The sequence below is a fragment of the Balaenoptera musculus genome, chromosome 15, assembly GCF_009873245.2.
Source record: "Balaenoptera musculus isolate JJ_BM4_2016_0621 chromosome 15, mBalMus1.pri.v3, whole genome shotgun sequence".
Classification (NCBI taxonomy): domain Eukaryota; kingdom Metazoa; phylum Chordata; class Mammalia; order Artiodactyla; family Balaenopteridae; genus Balaenoptera; species Balaenoptera musculus.
Window position 1 is genome coordinate 62,207,046 of NC_045799.1, and position 14,880 is coordinate 62,221,925.

The following is a 14,880-nucleotide window of genomic DNA, read 5'->3' on the forward strand; positions in this document are numbered from 1 at the left end:
GAGGAGGGGCATTTGAGGACGGGTTGGGAAAGCACATTTTCACTTAGTATTCTGTGTATACCTTGATACATTTGAATTCTCTTAAAACAGTAAAAGCAGTAGTGTATCACTGCCATGATTTGAAAAAAATTTTAAACCTTTTTGTTTTTACTCAAAAGAAAAACCATGTAGTTTTGCAAGCCTTCCAGGCAAGGTCCTGTGGGATTTGCGTCATTCAGGGTTTCCACCTGGAGTTTTTCACTCTGGTGGTTCTTCTTGCTGACCCGTGTCTCCTGTTGACCCTCCCCCTGCCCCATCACTCAAAGCAGGGAATTAATCTGAATCCTTTTCCTGGCCCAGATTTGCGGCAAGAATTGGCTGTGCAGCAAAAGCAGGAGAAACCCAGGACCCCCATGCCCAGCTCTGTGGAAGCTGAAAGGACAGACACAGCTGTACAGGCCACTGGTTCCGTGCCATCCACCCCCATAGCTCATCGAGGACCCAGCTCTAGCTTAAACACACCTGGGACGTTCAGACGTGGTAAGGAGGATGGGAATTGGGAGGGTTCTCTTGGCTTCACAAAGCTTTCCTGGGTGAGAACCGGGGCGGGTCCTGGGTGAGAGAGAAGCAGGACCAGGCTGTACAGCAGGGAGCAAACTGGGGTGCTCACAGGGGCAGACCATTGCGGTGGGTGGGAGGAGCCTCTTGGATGTAAGACGATAGGGAGTAGTGGAGTCTGCGGCAAACTAGAGAATGGAAGCCTCATCCAGAGGGGCAGCTGCCCCTCTGCTTCTACCGCAAGAGGTGTGGGCCCAGCAGACACTCCACTCTTCACCAGAAGCCAGAAATCCTCTTGTCTAATATGAAATCGCCCAAATTAAAAATTTCAGTAACCAAATAAAAAATTTAAAAAGCATTCTATGGGTCCAGCAATACATCATCTAGAACTGGATCCAGCATAACCTGTGCTATGCAGTAAAAACCAAGAAATTTGAGTTCTTCCCCAGCCCCGCTGCTGACTGATTAACTGTGAGGTTCTGATTGGGCCACTTAATAGTAAATAATAAAAATAGACAATTATCGAGCACTTAGGATATGCCAGTCCCTCTGCGTACTGTGCTTTGTATTTACACATGACCTCACTGGATTCGCACCACGGCCCAAGACGCAAGTAATGCAAGTGCTGTCCCCACGTGATGGATGAGGAGACTGAGGCCCTGAGTTGAGGAGCTGGCCTGACATCACGCAGCTGGCAGATGGCAGGCTGGCTCCCGGGGTTACACCACCACATGCTCCCTGTCCCTCAGCTTGTGCCCAGGATGAAGAGTGTGAGGTTCCCAGAATCCCAGTCTGGAGCACACTTGAATAAGCACATGACTCAGCTGGGCCTCAGATGTAGCAGGTCTGGGCAGGGCCTGAGATCCTGCGTTTCTAACACGTGCCCAGGTGATGCTGGTCCTGCTGGTCCGTGAGCCCTGCTTTGAAGAGAGAGGAGGCTCTGAGGAGTAGAACCCTTACCAGTGGGGCTTGTTCAGAGGCTGTTAATGTTAATTAACTCTAGGGAATTCCTAGGAGTTTAAGAGGGCTTATTTTGATTTTGTTTAAAAAGAATAGCAGGTAAAGATAAATAATAAGTATAGTCATTATATGGCTGCAAGAAGTTGGTCATCAGATGCTCTTGTTATGTTAGGCAACAAACCATTGACCGAAACAGGGCAGTGTTGGGATCAGAGGGGCTTGCTCGCCCACCCCCGGGTTTCGCATTCAGAGACGTTAGTGCACAGACTTTTGAGTGTGTGTTGGTGTCATGTGTGCATCCTTTTGCACACGCAGGTCTGGACGACTCCACTGGGGGGACCCCCCTCACACCGGCGGCCCGGATATCTGCCCTCAACATTGTGGGAGACCTGCTGCGGAAAGTGGGGGTAAGATGGCGCTTCCCCGGGGTCCGTGTGGTGTCTTCTATCTTCAGAAGACTTGAGGGGTGACCTTACCTATTGCTTCCCCTCTGGCAGAGGCTTCATGAGGTGCAGGTGTAGCCCTGGCTCTCGTGTCCCTTACAGTCGCTGCGCTTCTGTGGGTGTTGTTTCTGACAAACACCCGGGCTCTGACCCTGAGTCACCCTTTGATCCCCGGCTATATCTTTCTTTCCCTGTACCATTTGCCCTGGCAATTTGGGAGATTCGGATGGTATCTATGATATTTTTTCTTCATTTGAAAAAACTGAGAAACATTTGAAAACTGCCTTCCCTTTTTTTAATTTCTCAGGGAGTTAAAGGGAAAATCTTGAAAGACTAGGGCAGAGAACGTGACCTTATAGGTTTTATGTTAATTCCAGGGAAGGAGTCTTTTGTGCTTAAGAAATCACATAGATATTCTCTGTAGTTGTTTTTCTTATTTTTAAAAATGATGCCTGGAAAGCCACAGAGTTTAAGTCCTGCCAGTCTGTCATTGACCAGAATGTATGCATTCAGAGTTAATAGAAGCTTGCAACTCGTTTTCTATTGTTTTTCCTTTTGGCTTTCGGTTTTTTGGATTGCTGTTATATAAGCAGGTTTTTATGTTTAGTTAGAGTATACAGAAGCCCAGGGTGATCTCAGTACCCATTTGGTTTCCAGAGGGTCTGTTTACAGCGAGGCAAGTCCTTCTTCAAACCTCCTGCCGCTTGGTGCATGTTTTACAAGGTAGCGGAGAGAGTGAATGATTCCAAAAGTTGATTTCATATTTCTTATAGGCAGACTTAAATCATAGGTCGGGTTGGGGACTCTTCTGGAAGCTCCTAAATACCTTAGACTACCAGTTCTACGAGTTGGACGTACATTGAATTTGGGGATGGGGTGGGGCACGCTTTGGGATTCTAACACACAACCCAGTTTGACGACCACTGTCTTAAGCTATTATTAAGTGTATGGGCTCTGGTGAGAGGCAAGAGTTCTTGTCTTCAGCTTGAGACAGGAAAGCATATTTCTCTCCAGGCTCTGGAGTCCAAACTTGCTTCCTGCCGGAACTTCGTGTATGATCAGTCCCCAAACCGACCCAGTGGCCCAGCCTCGGGGTGGGGGAGCAAGAACAGAGACGGCGGCGACAGGCGGCCAGGCAGCACCAGCGTGCATCTGGGTGACAAAGGGTCAGTACCTTCTGCTGTTCCTCCTCAGTGTCGGGAGAACCCATCCTCTCCAGCCGGGAGCCTCTGACCCCTGACCCATAGCCATTTTTCAAAGTCGCATGATTATGTCAATGAGGTATTATCCTCTACCCCATCCCTTAAGACAGAGTTAGGTGGTGTCTGCTGGTTCAGGCAAACGGCCAAGGAGAGGGTCATTTTTATTACTTGATTCTGCAGCCCCAGCTCCTGGTCATGCTGTGAGAATGTCCTTTGTATAAATCACTCCCTTGTTTAGGACTCAAGCTTCAAACACTGCTCTGCTTCCCCCAAAAGAGGATTTTTTTTTCTAACCTTTAGAACCTTCAGGAAACTAAATCAGCCAGACTAGATGCCTGAAGCCAGTCACCTGATTGGAAAACACAAATCTGACCTCTAACAGCTTCATTTATTTTCTTGCCTGAAGAAAATCAGTGCAGCTTCCAGATTCTAGAATTCTGTAAGATGTGCCACCATCTCACTGGACCCCAGGCCACGTAAATTTGGGGGCGGTCAGTGGCAGACAGAGGACAGGAAATGAAGAATCGTTCTCCCCAGCATGCACATAACTTCCGGACCTTTAGATGTGGGTGTTTTTTTGGAGCGTCTTCTGTGACTGGGCTTTTTGTGTGGCCTTGGGCACGTGAGCCCTAGATAGCCAGTGTCCTTTTCTTCATTTCACAGGAAGAGAAAATTGAGACCCAGTGAGACACTGCTCCCGACCTTGATATTCACTCTTATAACTTTGTGGGCCCCCGTGCTAGCCAGTCTATAACAGCTGTAATGTCCGCCTAATTTGGTTTGCTCTGTCTGAAGGTTGGGAAAACGCCTGGAATTTGGGAAGCCGCCTTCAAATATTTCCTCACCGTCGCTGCCGTCAGCCCAGGGTGTAGTCAAGATGTTGCTTTAGGAAATCCACGGAAGCCAAGGCCCCGGTGTCTGTGCAGGAGTCATTTTACCCTCCTACCCTCTTTAAACTAGGTTTTTGTTTTTTTTAAGTTAGTTTGAGAAATACGAGCAAGCAGTCGCACTAGCCAGTGACAGCGGGGGCGGGGATCGCCTGTGGCCCCGGGTGGTCGTCCCCAGGAAATGCCGTCTCATAACCCCTGGCCTCCTTGTTGGGGTGTTGCCAGTGGACAGGGACAAAGCGGACCCTCTGGAAATGGCGACGTGGGTGCTGAGGCTGCCCCATCATTTTCAGCAGACCTGAGTCCTGATTGGTCTTGAGAGGTGTTTTCCATGACCGGGACACCTATAAAGTGGGGTCTGAGCCCATCTCAGGCTCACTCCGGCCCCCACTTCGCTGTAGCTTCTTCCAGAACAAAATCTCCAGTGCTCTTTGGCACAACAGGGATCAGTGCACTGAAATCACATCTAGGGGTGAAGAACAGAACAGGCATGTACCTTTTATTTAAACTGTGGTGTGGTGTACCTCTGAGACTTTTTAATCTGCCTCTCACTGAGGCTTTTAGAGGCATGCTTGAGTTTCAGAGTACGTTTTGTGGGACCAGGTCAGTGGAAACTCTGTGTCCTCTTTAGACCAATCCTGGCTGTAAGTTGTCCTGAGCCCCTCTGTCCTGGCCTGGGGGTGACCTCTGCTTCAGGACCCTTAGGGTCTCTGGGGTGTGATGGCCTTGGTAATGCAGCCCCTAAGAACAGGACTTCATTCAAAGCCTTGATGAAATAATTGGGGTGACCTTCGAATAAGATTAAACCACCAGGACTGTCGGTGGGAGGTTCCTTATTAAAGAAGAAACGAACCCAGGATTTCCACACAGATGGCATGCAGCTCATCCCTGCTGGTTGTGAACGGCCGTCTCACACTTTGGACGCAAGTAAAAAGAACACATGAATTCCAGCGCGTGCGTGCAGCTTAACGGCCTTCTGTTACTAAGTTATTTTTCCAAAAGAACAGCAAAAATATCCTTGAGTTGAAAACAGAACTTTTCAAATGCTACTGAAATTCAGCAGAGGATTAAACTTGAGTGCCCACTTCGTTGCCCTGGCAATATTCTAACCTATATCAGTAAAAGATGTACTTTTATTTTTTTAAAAGAACAATAAAATCAAGAGAAACTGATTTTCAGCTAGTTTGTGGTGGTCAGTAAATGCTGCTGCCTTTGTGCTTCTGTGTTTGCTATCTGGTGATGAAAAACTTGTTTTTTTAACCAAGTGACTATGAAAAAAACTACTTTTTTAAAGATTTCCTATCGAGTCAGCTTCTTAGAATTGTATTGGGACACGTGTGTGTCCTGTTCAGGGTGTATTAGCATTTGGTCATTCAGTGCGTCCTTGGTTTCTGTAATTCCCCTCTTTTCAGTCTGTTTGATCCCATGGAGTTGGTGTATGGAATCATATGTGTTGAGTGGAAACTTCGCCAGGGATCTCTGTCTAGGACACGCAGGCCAAGGAAGGGACGGGCCCAGGCCTGGTTTCTATGGCCCTCACGCCAAGAACGGTTTTTACATTTTTAAAGGGTGGTTTAATTGTTTTTAAAAAAGACAAAAATGTGACAGAGACCATGATGGAGGCTAAAATACTCAACTTTCTGGGCCTTTATAGAAAAAGTTTGTCGAGCCCTGCCGGGCGAAGTCTTGTGTTTTAACTCAAACATTCAAGGAACTCGTTTTCTTCACGTTAAATACGTGCTGTTCTGATTGATAAAGATGTTCTTCCCGGGCATGGTCCTACTCCCTGGGCCTCGAGCCGCCCACCTCCTGTGTGGAGGAGCCCCGCACTCCCACTCACTCTGTGTCTCTGCTCTTCTCTTGGCCAGTTGTGGGGTCTCGGACGATGCATCTCACCTCCCTGGGCCTCAGTTTCCCCATTTAATGAAATAATAACCCTGACTTCATAGGGTTGTCGTGAGGATTAAATGAGGCCACCCCCCCACCCCGTCCTTTTTCTGTAGAAAACAACAGAAAAGTCAACTCCATTCTAGTGATTTATAACCTTTTATTAGTGAGGGTGTCCTTAAGTACAGCTGGGGTGCATATAAAACAGCGTGACATTCTTGCTCTCAGCCGTTTGAGCGGCGTCTCCTTTTTAATTCACGTGACTACAGAAGGCACTTGGTCTCGGTGAACTGTGTGCATCTGATGTGTGGGAACCGGAGGGAAGAGGAATTCTCAAACCAGGGCCCACCGGGACGATGGAAGAGTCCATGGGGCAGGAAGGGCTGGGGGTGGGGACAGTGGCACCCATCGTGGTGACTTTCTCCCCAATTCACGTAAACTAAGTTGCCAGTGATTAGTTACCGTGGATATATTTTTCTAAAAATTCAAAATCTCTGCACAGTTCTTGGCAGAGGGAGTGGGTGTGTCTGTGTCTCCTGTTGGGTTTTTCTCCTTCGGTACATCGTTCCAAACTTAAGTTGATGCCCTGAATGCAGGGCGGTGGTCTTTATATTCATCGTGAGGGGTGTCTGTGACGTTTGGAGTTTGAAAATGGATTTAGACGGTGCTAAGAGGAGTCCACTGGGTTTGGTTCTGCCCTGTTTTGAGCAAGTTGTTCATTCACTGGCTTTGGTTCCGTTGAAGTCTGCATCGCGAGCGTCCATATCCTCTTCAGAACCGTCCGCGTTTTCAATAACTCTACGTCCTCCAGACCTTCTCGAGGGAACAAAAGAGGTCTCGTTCCCTCGCCTGTGGGTGTTAAGAAAACACACGTTTCTTTAGTACAGAAATCTCCCTCGGGCTTGGAAGAGATTTTCAGACGGGGCAAAAAACAAACACAAACAAACTCAAATGAGATGCAAATATTCAGGTTGAAGTGAACAAATCCTGACCCGTATGGGTGCATTTAATCAGCTGGAATGGGGGCAAAGTACGTTTTTCAAAGCAGGACCATCTGCTTTAAAAAATGTCTGGCAAAGGTTGTTTGCTGACCCACAGGATTCTGGTTGGCTGTGGATTTCTGTTTAGAAAAGAAGGAAAAAAGGCAAGTGGGCGTGATGGCCTCATGGCCTGTGGAGCAGGGATGAGGGGGACCTGTTGTGTCTGCACCTCCTCGCTTTCAGAAGGAAAAGCGGGGAGGGGTTTAGGTTTTGAATTGGAGGAAGGTGAGAATGACCACCAACCCTTGAGAGGGAAGGAGGTCCCTGCGTGGATGCCAAGGGTGCTGTCTGGTTAAAGGCACCGCATTGCTCTGCTTTTATGGAGCAGAATTCTTGTTCTGAGTTCCCCCAGGGCAGGGATCTCGCCTGTTTTGGGCGCACCATGGCAGGCACTGTGCAAGGCATAGAACGGGTGCTCAATGAATATTTGTCAGAAAAACATTAGACATGTTAATCCAGGGTGTCTTTTAGCCCTAGCTGGTGGGACACCCCTTTCTCTCTGTCCTTCCCGCTCCCATCTCCTCTCCTCCGTCCTGCCGGATGCACTTTTCCCACAGGGCCTGCCCTGGTCACCTGAAGTGAGGCTTTGCGTAGGAGGGCGGGGCAGGCAGGAGGAGGAAAAATTAGACCCGCCTGCACTTAACCTCCACGGTTTGGAAGGAAAGTTTGCCTTCTTTTCAGCGACCACAACAAATAATGTTGTGTGTTGGGCTCCAGCCATCTGACCCTGTTTGACAGGTCTTCACTCATTTTAGGATGTCTAAGAAGAAAGCAAGTTTTTTGCAACAAAAACGACCCGCTTCGCCACACAAAGGCTGGACAGAAAAGCCACGAGCGTGAGCCCATCCCAGTGAACCCAGCCCGTCAGTTCTTTAGTCAAAGGGGGCAACTCAGGTAAGACAGGAGGCATAAGCAAGGCCGAGAGATTCCTGATCGCTGACATGGGGCTTCCCAACACGAGCCTTCTGGGGTCCAAGGGTGGGAGGAACCCGGGCTGGTAAAACCCACTGTGGACGGTGGATGGTACTTCCCAAGGGGCAGCGATCAGGAATAAATACTTAGTAGCTACTGCCGACTAAAGACCTGGGTCAGCCTCACTCCCATCAGAGGGAAGCTTCTAGGCCTCCAGCTCCTTTTATTTATTTATTTATTTTTGACCGCACCTCAAATGCAGAACTTCCCCAACCAGGGATTGAACTTGTGCCCCCTGCAGTGGAAGCACAGAGTCCTAACCACTGGACCGCTAGGGAAGTCCTCCAGCTCCTTTGGAACGAACTTTCTATCACTCAGTCTCTAGAGGTTCTTTGAAAGTCTCTTCCTGCTTTAGCACTGTGTTCTCCAAGAACTCGGGACAGAGCAGGGCCCCGGCGTGCAGGGCTCAGCAGCCATCCACACAGCTCTCCTCCGTGTCTAACCCTCCAGGTTCAAAACTGGATGGGATGGCCTGGAGCTGGAAACAGTGGCTCAGGCTCCCTTTGTCTCTCCGAAGAGTCTGCATTTGCTAACTAGAGGAGTTTAGCTGATCTATGCGCTCCCTTGGTCTCAGAAGTAAATCAATCGCGCCTGGGTCCCTGTAAGCCCCCTGCGTGGGCACCAGTCCTGAAGCCGGTCTGTTCTGGTTCAGGGGCCTTTCTTGAAGGAACTGGCTTCAAATCCTAGGCAAAGGTTGACACTGGCTCTATCTGTCACAGGAAGTAAAGGACCCCTCTAAAATTTTCTTGAAGGGTCTGATCTTGGAGAATTTGGATTCTATTCATGGACTCAGAAATGTATCTAAGGCACTCTTGGCATCCCAGGGATCGGCACAAGAGCGTGAGCACCTGCCGCTTTGCAAGGACTCAGTTTCCATCAACGGGTGGGTCCTACGCCCCAGCCAACCCTAGACTCCAGCTTATCCCGTGATCGGGATGAGCTGGCAGAAAAACTGCTCAAAAGCTGTGTCTTAGAGGCGTGACGCTCCTGCCTAAAACTCCTGCCAAGACCTCATCCAGCTTTAAGTATTTGGGTAGCGACAGCAAGGCGGGATTCTCCAAGAGAGAAGACAAACACAAGGCAGGGCTGGCTGGGCCCCTCAAGGAGGATGAGGCGAAAGCCGGGCCCCAGGTGCCTCACTTCACGTGTGAAGACGTTGTCAGGAGCCCAGAGAAGTCGAGGCCTCTTAACCCTGTCTTGTGAAGGCCCCGTGCGCTCCCTGAGTCTTGGGTCTCCATCCCCGGTCCGTGAACACGTGCCCGTGAGACCTCCAGTAAAGGCTCTGCCTGGACCGTGCCTGGCCCTGTGGTGGCTGGTGTGGCCCTCGTGCACTGAAGATGCAGTTAGCAGCTGGCCCTCGCTCAAGCCCCACGCAACCGCAGTGAGACATCGGGGTGCGAGCTCGTTTCCCTAGCACGCGTGTGTGGAAACCCCGCCTTGGGGGGCACATTGCTGGGCCGCGGCCACCGTGACCCTGTGCTTTGCTAATTCTGACTTGTGAACCGGACCAGCCGGATGGAAGCCGTTCTCCAGGACGGTACCCAGACAGTGGAGCTGGCACGTCTGCCCAGCGCGGTGTCTGAGCCAGACGAGGGAGTACGGCACAGGCACGGCCTCATCATTACCAGGGGCCTGTCACCCAGGTAAGAGCCATCCAAGCCACGCGCAGCCTCTAAACTCTCAGGACGCGGCGACAGGCCACGCCGGTGCCATGTGACACGCCAAAGCGGGAGGGAGGGAGGAAGGAAGGAAGGAAGGAAAATGGGTAAAGAGATGAGGTCTTCTTGTGTCGATGTTGGTTTTGATGAAAGACAGTTTTGAACTAAGATATCTAAGCCTTCAGATTTTGTAGGAATCCCAGGAATTTGCGAGGGCCACAAAAGGGGGGCGGGGGGCAGGGGGGTGGGTTGGCAGAAGGGAAATGGAAACCAAGAGATACACACACACACGAGCCGCGAAGCTGCAGGCATGATACCTGGTGAGTCATTGCGGAGTTTCCTGGGGGAGGGGGCCTCTGAAACAGAGAGAGAGAGTCCCCGGTGGTTACCATCCTCCCATTCAAGTGCAATTTTAATCATCAATGCATTTGCTTCAATTAAATAATTAAAGGCACTTTTAAGTCACCCTTACGGTGGAGCACCTGAAGCCACGAGCTCTCAGAGAGGCTGGCACACAAAAGGACGAGCCTTTTTTTTCCCAATTAAAAAGCAAATTTCTGTCCTTCAGAGCTTCTCTGAAGAACTCAGGTGGCTTCCTCCCATTCTGCGTATCTGTTCAGGAAGGTAAAGGAATCTGAGTAAGCTAGTCCAGAATAGCCTTGTGGGAACAGAAGCTGAACAGACCTGGGCAAGGAGCCCGCAGCAGCCTCTCACTTTAGTATCATTACTCTGTCTTCGCTGCCTTTTATGCCCGTAGCAAGACAGTAGGGGTGGGCACCCTGGGCGGCTCCTGTGGAGATGCCTGCTGGTGTCAGGAGTGATAGGTGCGTTGGTCGGGCTCTAAGCAGGGCTTGTGTTGAGATTTACCTGCCTGGTAAAACTGTGTGAAACTTGCTCTGTGATTTCTTGCTCGCTGAGGAGCTGGCTAGGCTCGCCCACCTCACTCAAGGCTCTAGTGCTTGATTTTGTGCTTTTGTACACCTAGAGGACTCAGAGAAGGTGGAAAAGGTAGGACCCGTCTTCCACTTGTATGTTGTGTGCGTGTTCATGTTAACTGTAAAAAATGGTTAGTCCGACGCCAGCCTGTACAGCCCAAGAAGGGTCGTTGTCTGGGGCAGCCGAGCAAGTGCTGGGGGGCCCAGCAGTGGGGACGCACCACCCCTCACCTTGCACGGGCAGGGGGCTCCTTCCCAAATCCCTGTGCTCTGAGCCAGTCACTCTCTTTCCCCTCCTGAAAGGGGTTCGGGCTTTCCCCTTGTCTCGTGCAGTGGTTCTCAAGAGTCTGGAGTTGAGATGCCAGGTGATTGCAGAGGGGTCCTAGGTATGCCTTTGGACTGCTGAATTGCACAGTGAGAAAGGTAGTCCCTTTTCCACTCTTAAATACATCTGATTATGTCAGAGAATCCGTTTGGTGCCAATGTCTTTGTCATTCCCTTTTTAACTGAGAAGTCCGCCTTCAGGTCATAGTCATCAATTTGTGGCCACAATAGCTAGAACTCACTATTGTTTAGTTTTCACTGTTTTAACTTCACTGTGACCTGTTGATGCAAGGCATGCCGGTTTAACAGTACAGGGGTGGTAGGTTTCATTTGTAAATCGACATATGTATGATTAAATAGTTAATTTCAAAGAAAACATCAAGTCAACAAAAGTACAGGTGGTAAGGCAAAATGGCAAAGGTGGTACGAGAATGCCTGAGGTTGGAGAAACATCACCTCTGACTCAACGATTGAAGGTTTATTCTGTGCCCAGCGCTATCCCAGACACTGGGGATGAATAAGCAGACAAAGCCTCTGTGTTCATGGGCTCGCAGGCCAAGAGTGAGGACAGACTGTGTACGAGATAAGTAAAAGAAATAGCAAGTTCCATGATGACAAGTGGGTAAGAGAGAGGAGAACGGTAAAGAGTAAGGTAGGAAATTCTAGTAACATGGGTGAGTGAACACCTGCAGGAAGGGAAGGAGGGGCCAGCTAGTGCAGCAAGCCGGGGGAGGGGCATTCCAGGCAGAGAGAGCAGCCGGTGCAAGGGCCTTGAGGCAGTGTAGGAAGAGGTGGAGGTGGAGGGGTAATTTAGGAGGCAGAGGACAGAGGTGACGTAGGGCCTAGTGGAACTAACCATTGTGAAGATGTTACTTTGGCTCTGAGTGAGGTGGAGCCCCCATAGAGAGCTCCAAGCAGAGGAGGGACGTGATCCAGCTCCATTTCTGTGTTGAGAAAGGACTGTAAGGGGCCAGTATGGACGCAGAGAGGCCACAAGGAGGCTGAGAAAGTTGTCTAGATGGGAGGAGAGGGTAGCTTGGACCAGGGTGGCAAGCAGTGGTTGGATTCTGGATGTAGAGTATTTTTTAAGGGAGAGTTGACCAGATTTCCTAACAGAGTGGATGCAGGGTGTAAAGGAGAGAGAAAAATAAAGAATGAGCACAAGGTTTGTGGCCTGGATTAATGGCAACTTTCAGCTGCGGAGGACTGTGAGAAGAGCTGGTTTTGGGGTGAAGGGGTTCAGTCAGGGCCCAGGTTGGGGTATGTTTAGGTGTGAACTGCCTGTTAGGCATTGAATGGGAATGTCAAGGAGGTCTGGAATCCCAGGAAGTCTGGGCTGGAGATAAACTAGGAAGCCACGAGCTATAGGTGGAACTTTGAAGCCACCAGGCTGGTTCAGATCACCTAAGGAATGAGCAGCAGTAGGGATGGAGAGAGAGGACCAGGATGGCGCCCTGGGGCAGGAAGATGGGGGGGGTGGAGAGGGGGGGAATGGGGGGGGATGGGGAGAGGACCAAGATGGCACCCTGGGCAGACCAACAGCAACTGGGCTTTGAGATGAGGTACCAGCAGAAGAGATGAAACATGGCCAGAAAGGTAGGAAGGATACCAGGTGAGGGTGGTATCCGGGAGGCCCAGTAAGGAGGAGTGATGGGCTGTAGCATATGCTGCTGAGTCAGGTGAGGACTGAGGACTGACCACTGAGTTAGAGTTTTGTGGTAACAGCAGGGAAGCGGGGTTGGGTTTGTTCACCTAATGGAATGACTCAGTGAGAGAGAACACATCACAAGGGAGAAGGATAGGACTTTCAGGAACAACGTCCTCAGTTAAACAAGGGGGGGTGGGTCTGATGGTGGGGTGGACCTCAGTTGGTGCTGGACAGTTGAGCACAGAAATGGGGGAAAAAAATAGAGGAAATGAGCACAGATGTAGGGAGGTGTGTCGATAGGGAAGTGGGGGCTTGTCTATACTTCATGATAGTTTCCATTTTTCCATTAAACAGGAAGTGAAGTCATCAGCTGAGAGTGAGGATGGCAGGGATAGTAAGTTTAGGGAGAGTGAAAAGCAGATGCCTAAGGGGGGAGGGCTGAGAGGATGGGGGAGGGGTGAGAGGAGGCGGGGACTGAGAGGAACGGGGAGGCAAAAGTCCAGGCAGCGTTAAGTGAGGTTGGCTTGGTTCTGTGATTTAAGAGTTTCCAGCGGAAGTGGCAGCACACCTGTTTGCTTTTCCACACTGCTTTGAGCTGCAGAAGGTTGGCAGTTGGGTTTAATTTGGGTTGTGTTTTAACCAAGTCAACACAACACAGCAGGAGGGGAGAACAGAGTGTGGAGGATGTGGGAGAGGCTGACCATAACCATGGAGTCGGTGGGGCTGCGAGAGGATGAGAGGATGGGCCGAGGGGTTGGAGACCCCGGCGGAGACAGAGGGAGTGAGCTGAAGAAAGGTGGTGGCAGGCAGATGATGGGTGCTTGATGGGCACATTAGGGCTGAGAGTTCCTGGGAATGCCCGGGGAGTGGCAGGGTCCTGGAGGAGAGAAGCTCATGGACTTGAGAGGCTGGATCACCCACCTGCTGGAGGGTGTGAGCGAGTGTGATAGGAAGCACGGAGCTAAAACCTTCAGGGCACCAGGTGGACCAGGGGATGGGAAGGAGCCCTGAGGAGCAGGGGAGCGCCTACCCGCTTCAGGCCCAGAGGTTCAGGGCTGTGGGAGAGAGAACAACCCCAGTCCACTTATGGCAGAGGGTCTCGACTGTGGGCGATGGCCCCCCCCGGGGGACGTTGGGGGAAGTGCCACTGCATCTAGTGGGTGGAGGCTAGGAATGCTGCTCAACATCCTACGGTGCACAGGCCAGCCCACGATGGAGAATTATTCAGCCCTGAATGGCAGTAGTGCAGAGAAACGCCGAGTTAGGGAAAGGTGGGGAAGAGAAAGTCCAGAAAAGAGGTTAAGAGAGAAGGGATTCTGCAGATGTTGATGACACAGTGAAGAAAGGTCTCAGGAGATGGAGGTACTGCCGCCTCCTCCTCCTCCTCCTCCTCCTCCTCCTCCTCCTCCTCCTCCTCACCTGGAGGATGGGACGGGAGCGGTTGTTAGGACAGAAGGGGTGCTGCTCAGAGGGGGGGAGGGGCCTGTGATCTGGGCCCCACCCACGTCCAGCCCACGCTGGTGCTGCGTACATGATGCTGAGCCGGAAAGCTGCGAGGGCTTCGGGGAAAGGGGCTCTGAGCCGCTGTGGAGGTTTCAGGCCGACCCGTGCACCCAGCCCGTGAGGCGAGGCCCCCGGGGGCTGGTCCCTCACCTGAGCTTGCTCTTGAGCGCCGTCACCTCGCGGCCCATGGCCTCGTTGCTCTCCGTGGCCTCATCCAGCTCCCGCTGCAGCTTCCTGCGGTTGGCGTTGATGCGCTGGGACTCCTCTTCCGCCTCCTCCAGCTGCCTCTTGAGTTGCTTGACCCTCGTGTTTCCTTTCTCAGCCTGTCAAGGAGAGGCCCAGGGGTCAGGGGGGTCTGTGGCGGGGCCTGCGGGGCTGGGCGGGCGCGGGGCAGGGTTACCTGCTCCTTGTACTGCTCTGCCATTTTGCGCTCGTCTTCCACCTGCAGCAGGGCCTCCTTCAGCTTCTTGTCCTTCTGCTTCACCGACTTGGCGGCCGCCTGTTTCTCTCTGCGCACACAGTGGGGGTGGGGACGGTTCGGATGGGGAGGGCCTCCCTTGCAGTCAGTGTGTAAACCAGACCAGCATGGCCCACGGTGGGCACTTTTCCTGAGCCCAAATCAGGGCTCATCCTGAGAATAATGTTTGTCCATGAAAAGGAATGAAGTGCTGACGTCGGCTACAGCATGGGGGAGCCTTGAAAACATGCTCCGTGAAAGAAGCCAGTCACAAAAGGCCTCGTGATGTATGATCCCACTTTACAAAATGTCCAGAATAGACAACAGAGACGACAGAAAGTAAATCAGTGGCTGGCTGGGGATGGGAGATGATAGAGGGTGATGGTTAAGGATACAGGGCTGCTTATTGGTGATGACAGCGTGCTAC

At 51.2% G+C, this 14,880-nt stretch overlaps 2 protein-coding genes across 6 annotated transcripts in view; one reads left to right on the top strand and one right to left on the bottom strand.

Annotated features, from left to right (window-relative positions):
- The window catches only part of NDE1 (nudE neurodevelopment protein 1), a 29,864-nt gene extending 24,658 nt beyond the window's left edge, over window positions 1-5,206 (top strand). Inside the window, exons 6-9 of the mRNA XM_036824598.1 lie at window positions 340-519; window positions 1,813-1,904; window positions 2,955-3,106; window positions 3,938-5,206. Coding sequence (XP_036680493.1) covers window positions 340-519; window positions 1,813-1,904; window positions 2,955-3,106; window positions 3,938-4,031 — 518 coding nt within the window. The 3' untranslated portion in view covers window positions 4,032-5,206. The remainder of the gene's footprint in view (window positions 1-339; window positions 520-1,812; window positions 1,905-2,954; window positions 3,107-3,937) is intronic.
- An 853-nt stretch (window positions 5,207-6,059) lies between these two features.
- The window catches only part of MYH11 (myosin heavy chain 11), a 140,670-nt gene continuing 131,849 nt past the window's right edge, over window positions 6,060-14,880 (bottom strand). For 2 of the 5 annotated variants that reach the window (XM_036824597.1, XM_036824596.1), the window contains 4 exons: window positions 14,397-14,505; window positions 14,147-14,319; window positions 9,904-9,942; window positions 6,680-6,765 (listed from right to left, as the gene is read on the bottom strand). In XM_036824597.1, coding sequence (XP_036680492.1) covers window positions 9,912-9,942; window positions 14,147-14,319; window positions 14,397-14,505 — 313 coding nt within the window. In that variant the 3' untranslated portion in view covers window positions 6,680-6,765; window positions 9,904-9,911. Of the gene's footprint in view, window positions 6,766-9,903; window positions 9,943-14,146; window positions 14,320-14,396; window positions 14,506-14,880 lie in introns of all 5 variants that reach the window. The other 3 variants (XM_036824593.1, XM_036824592.1, XM_036824594.1) reach the window with 2 other exon arrangements.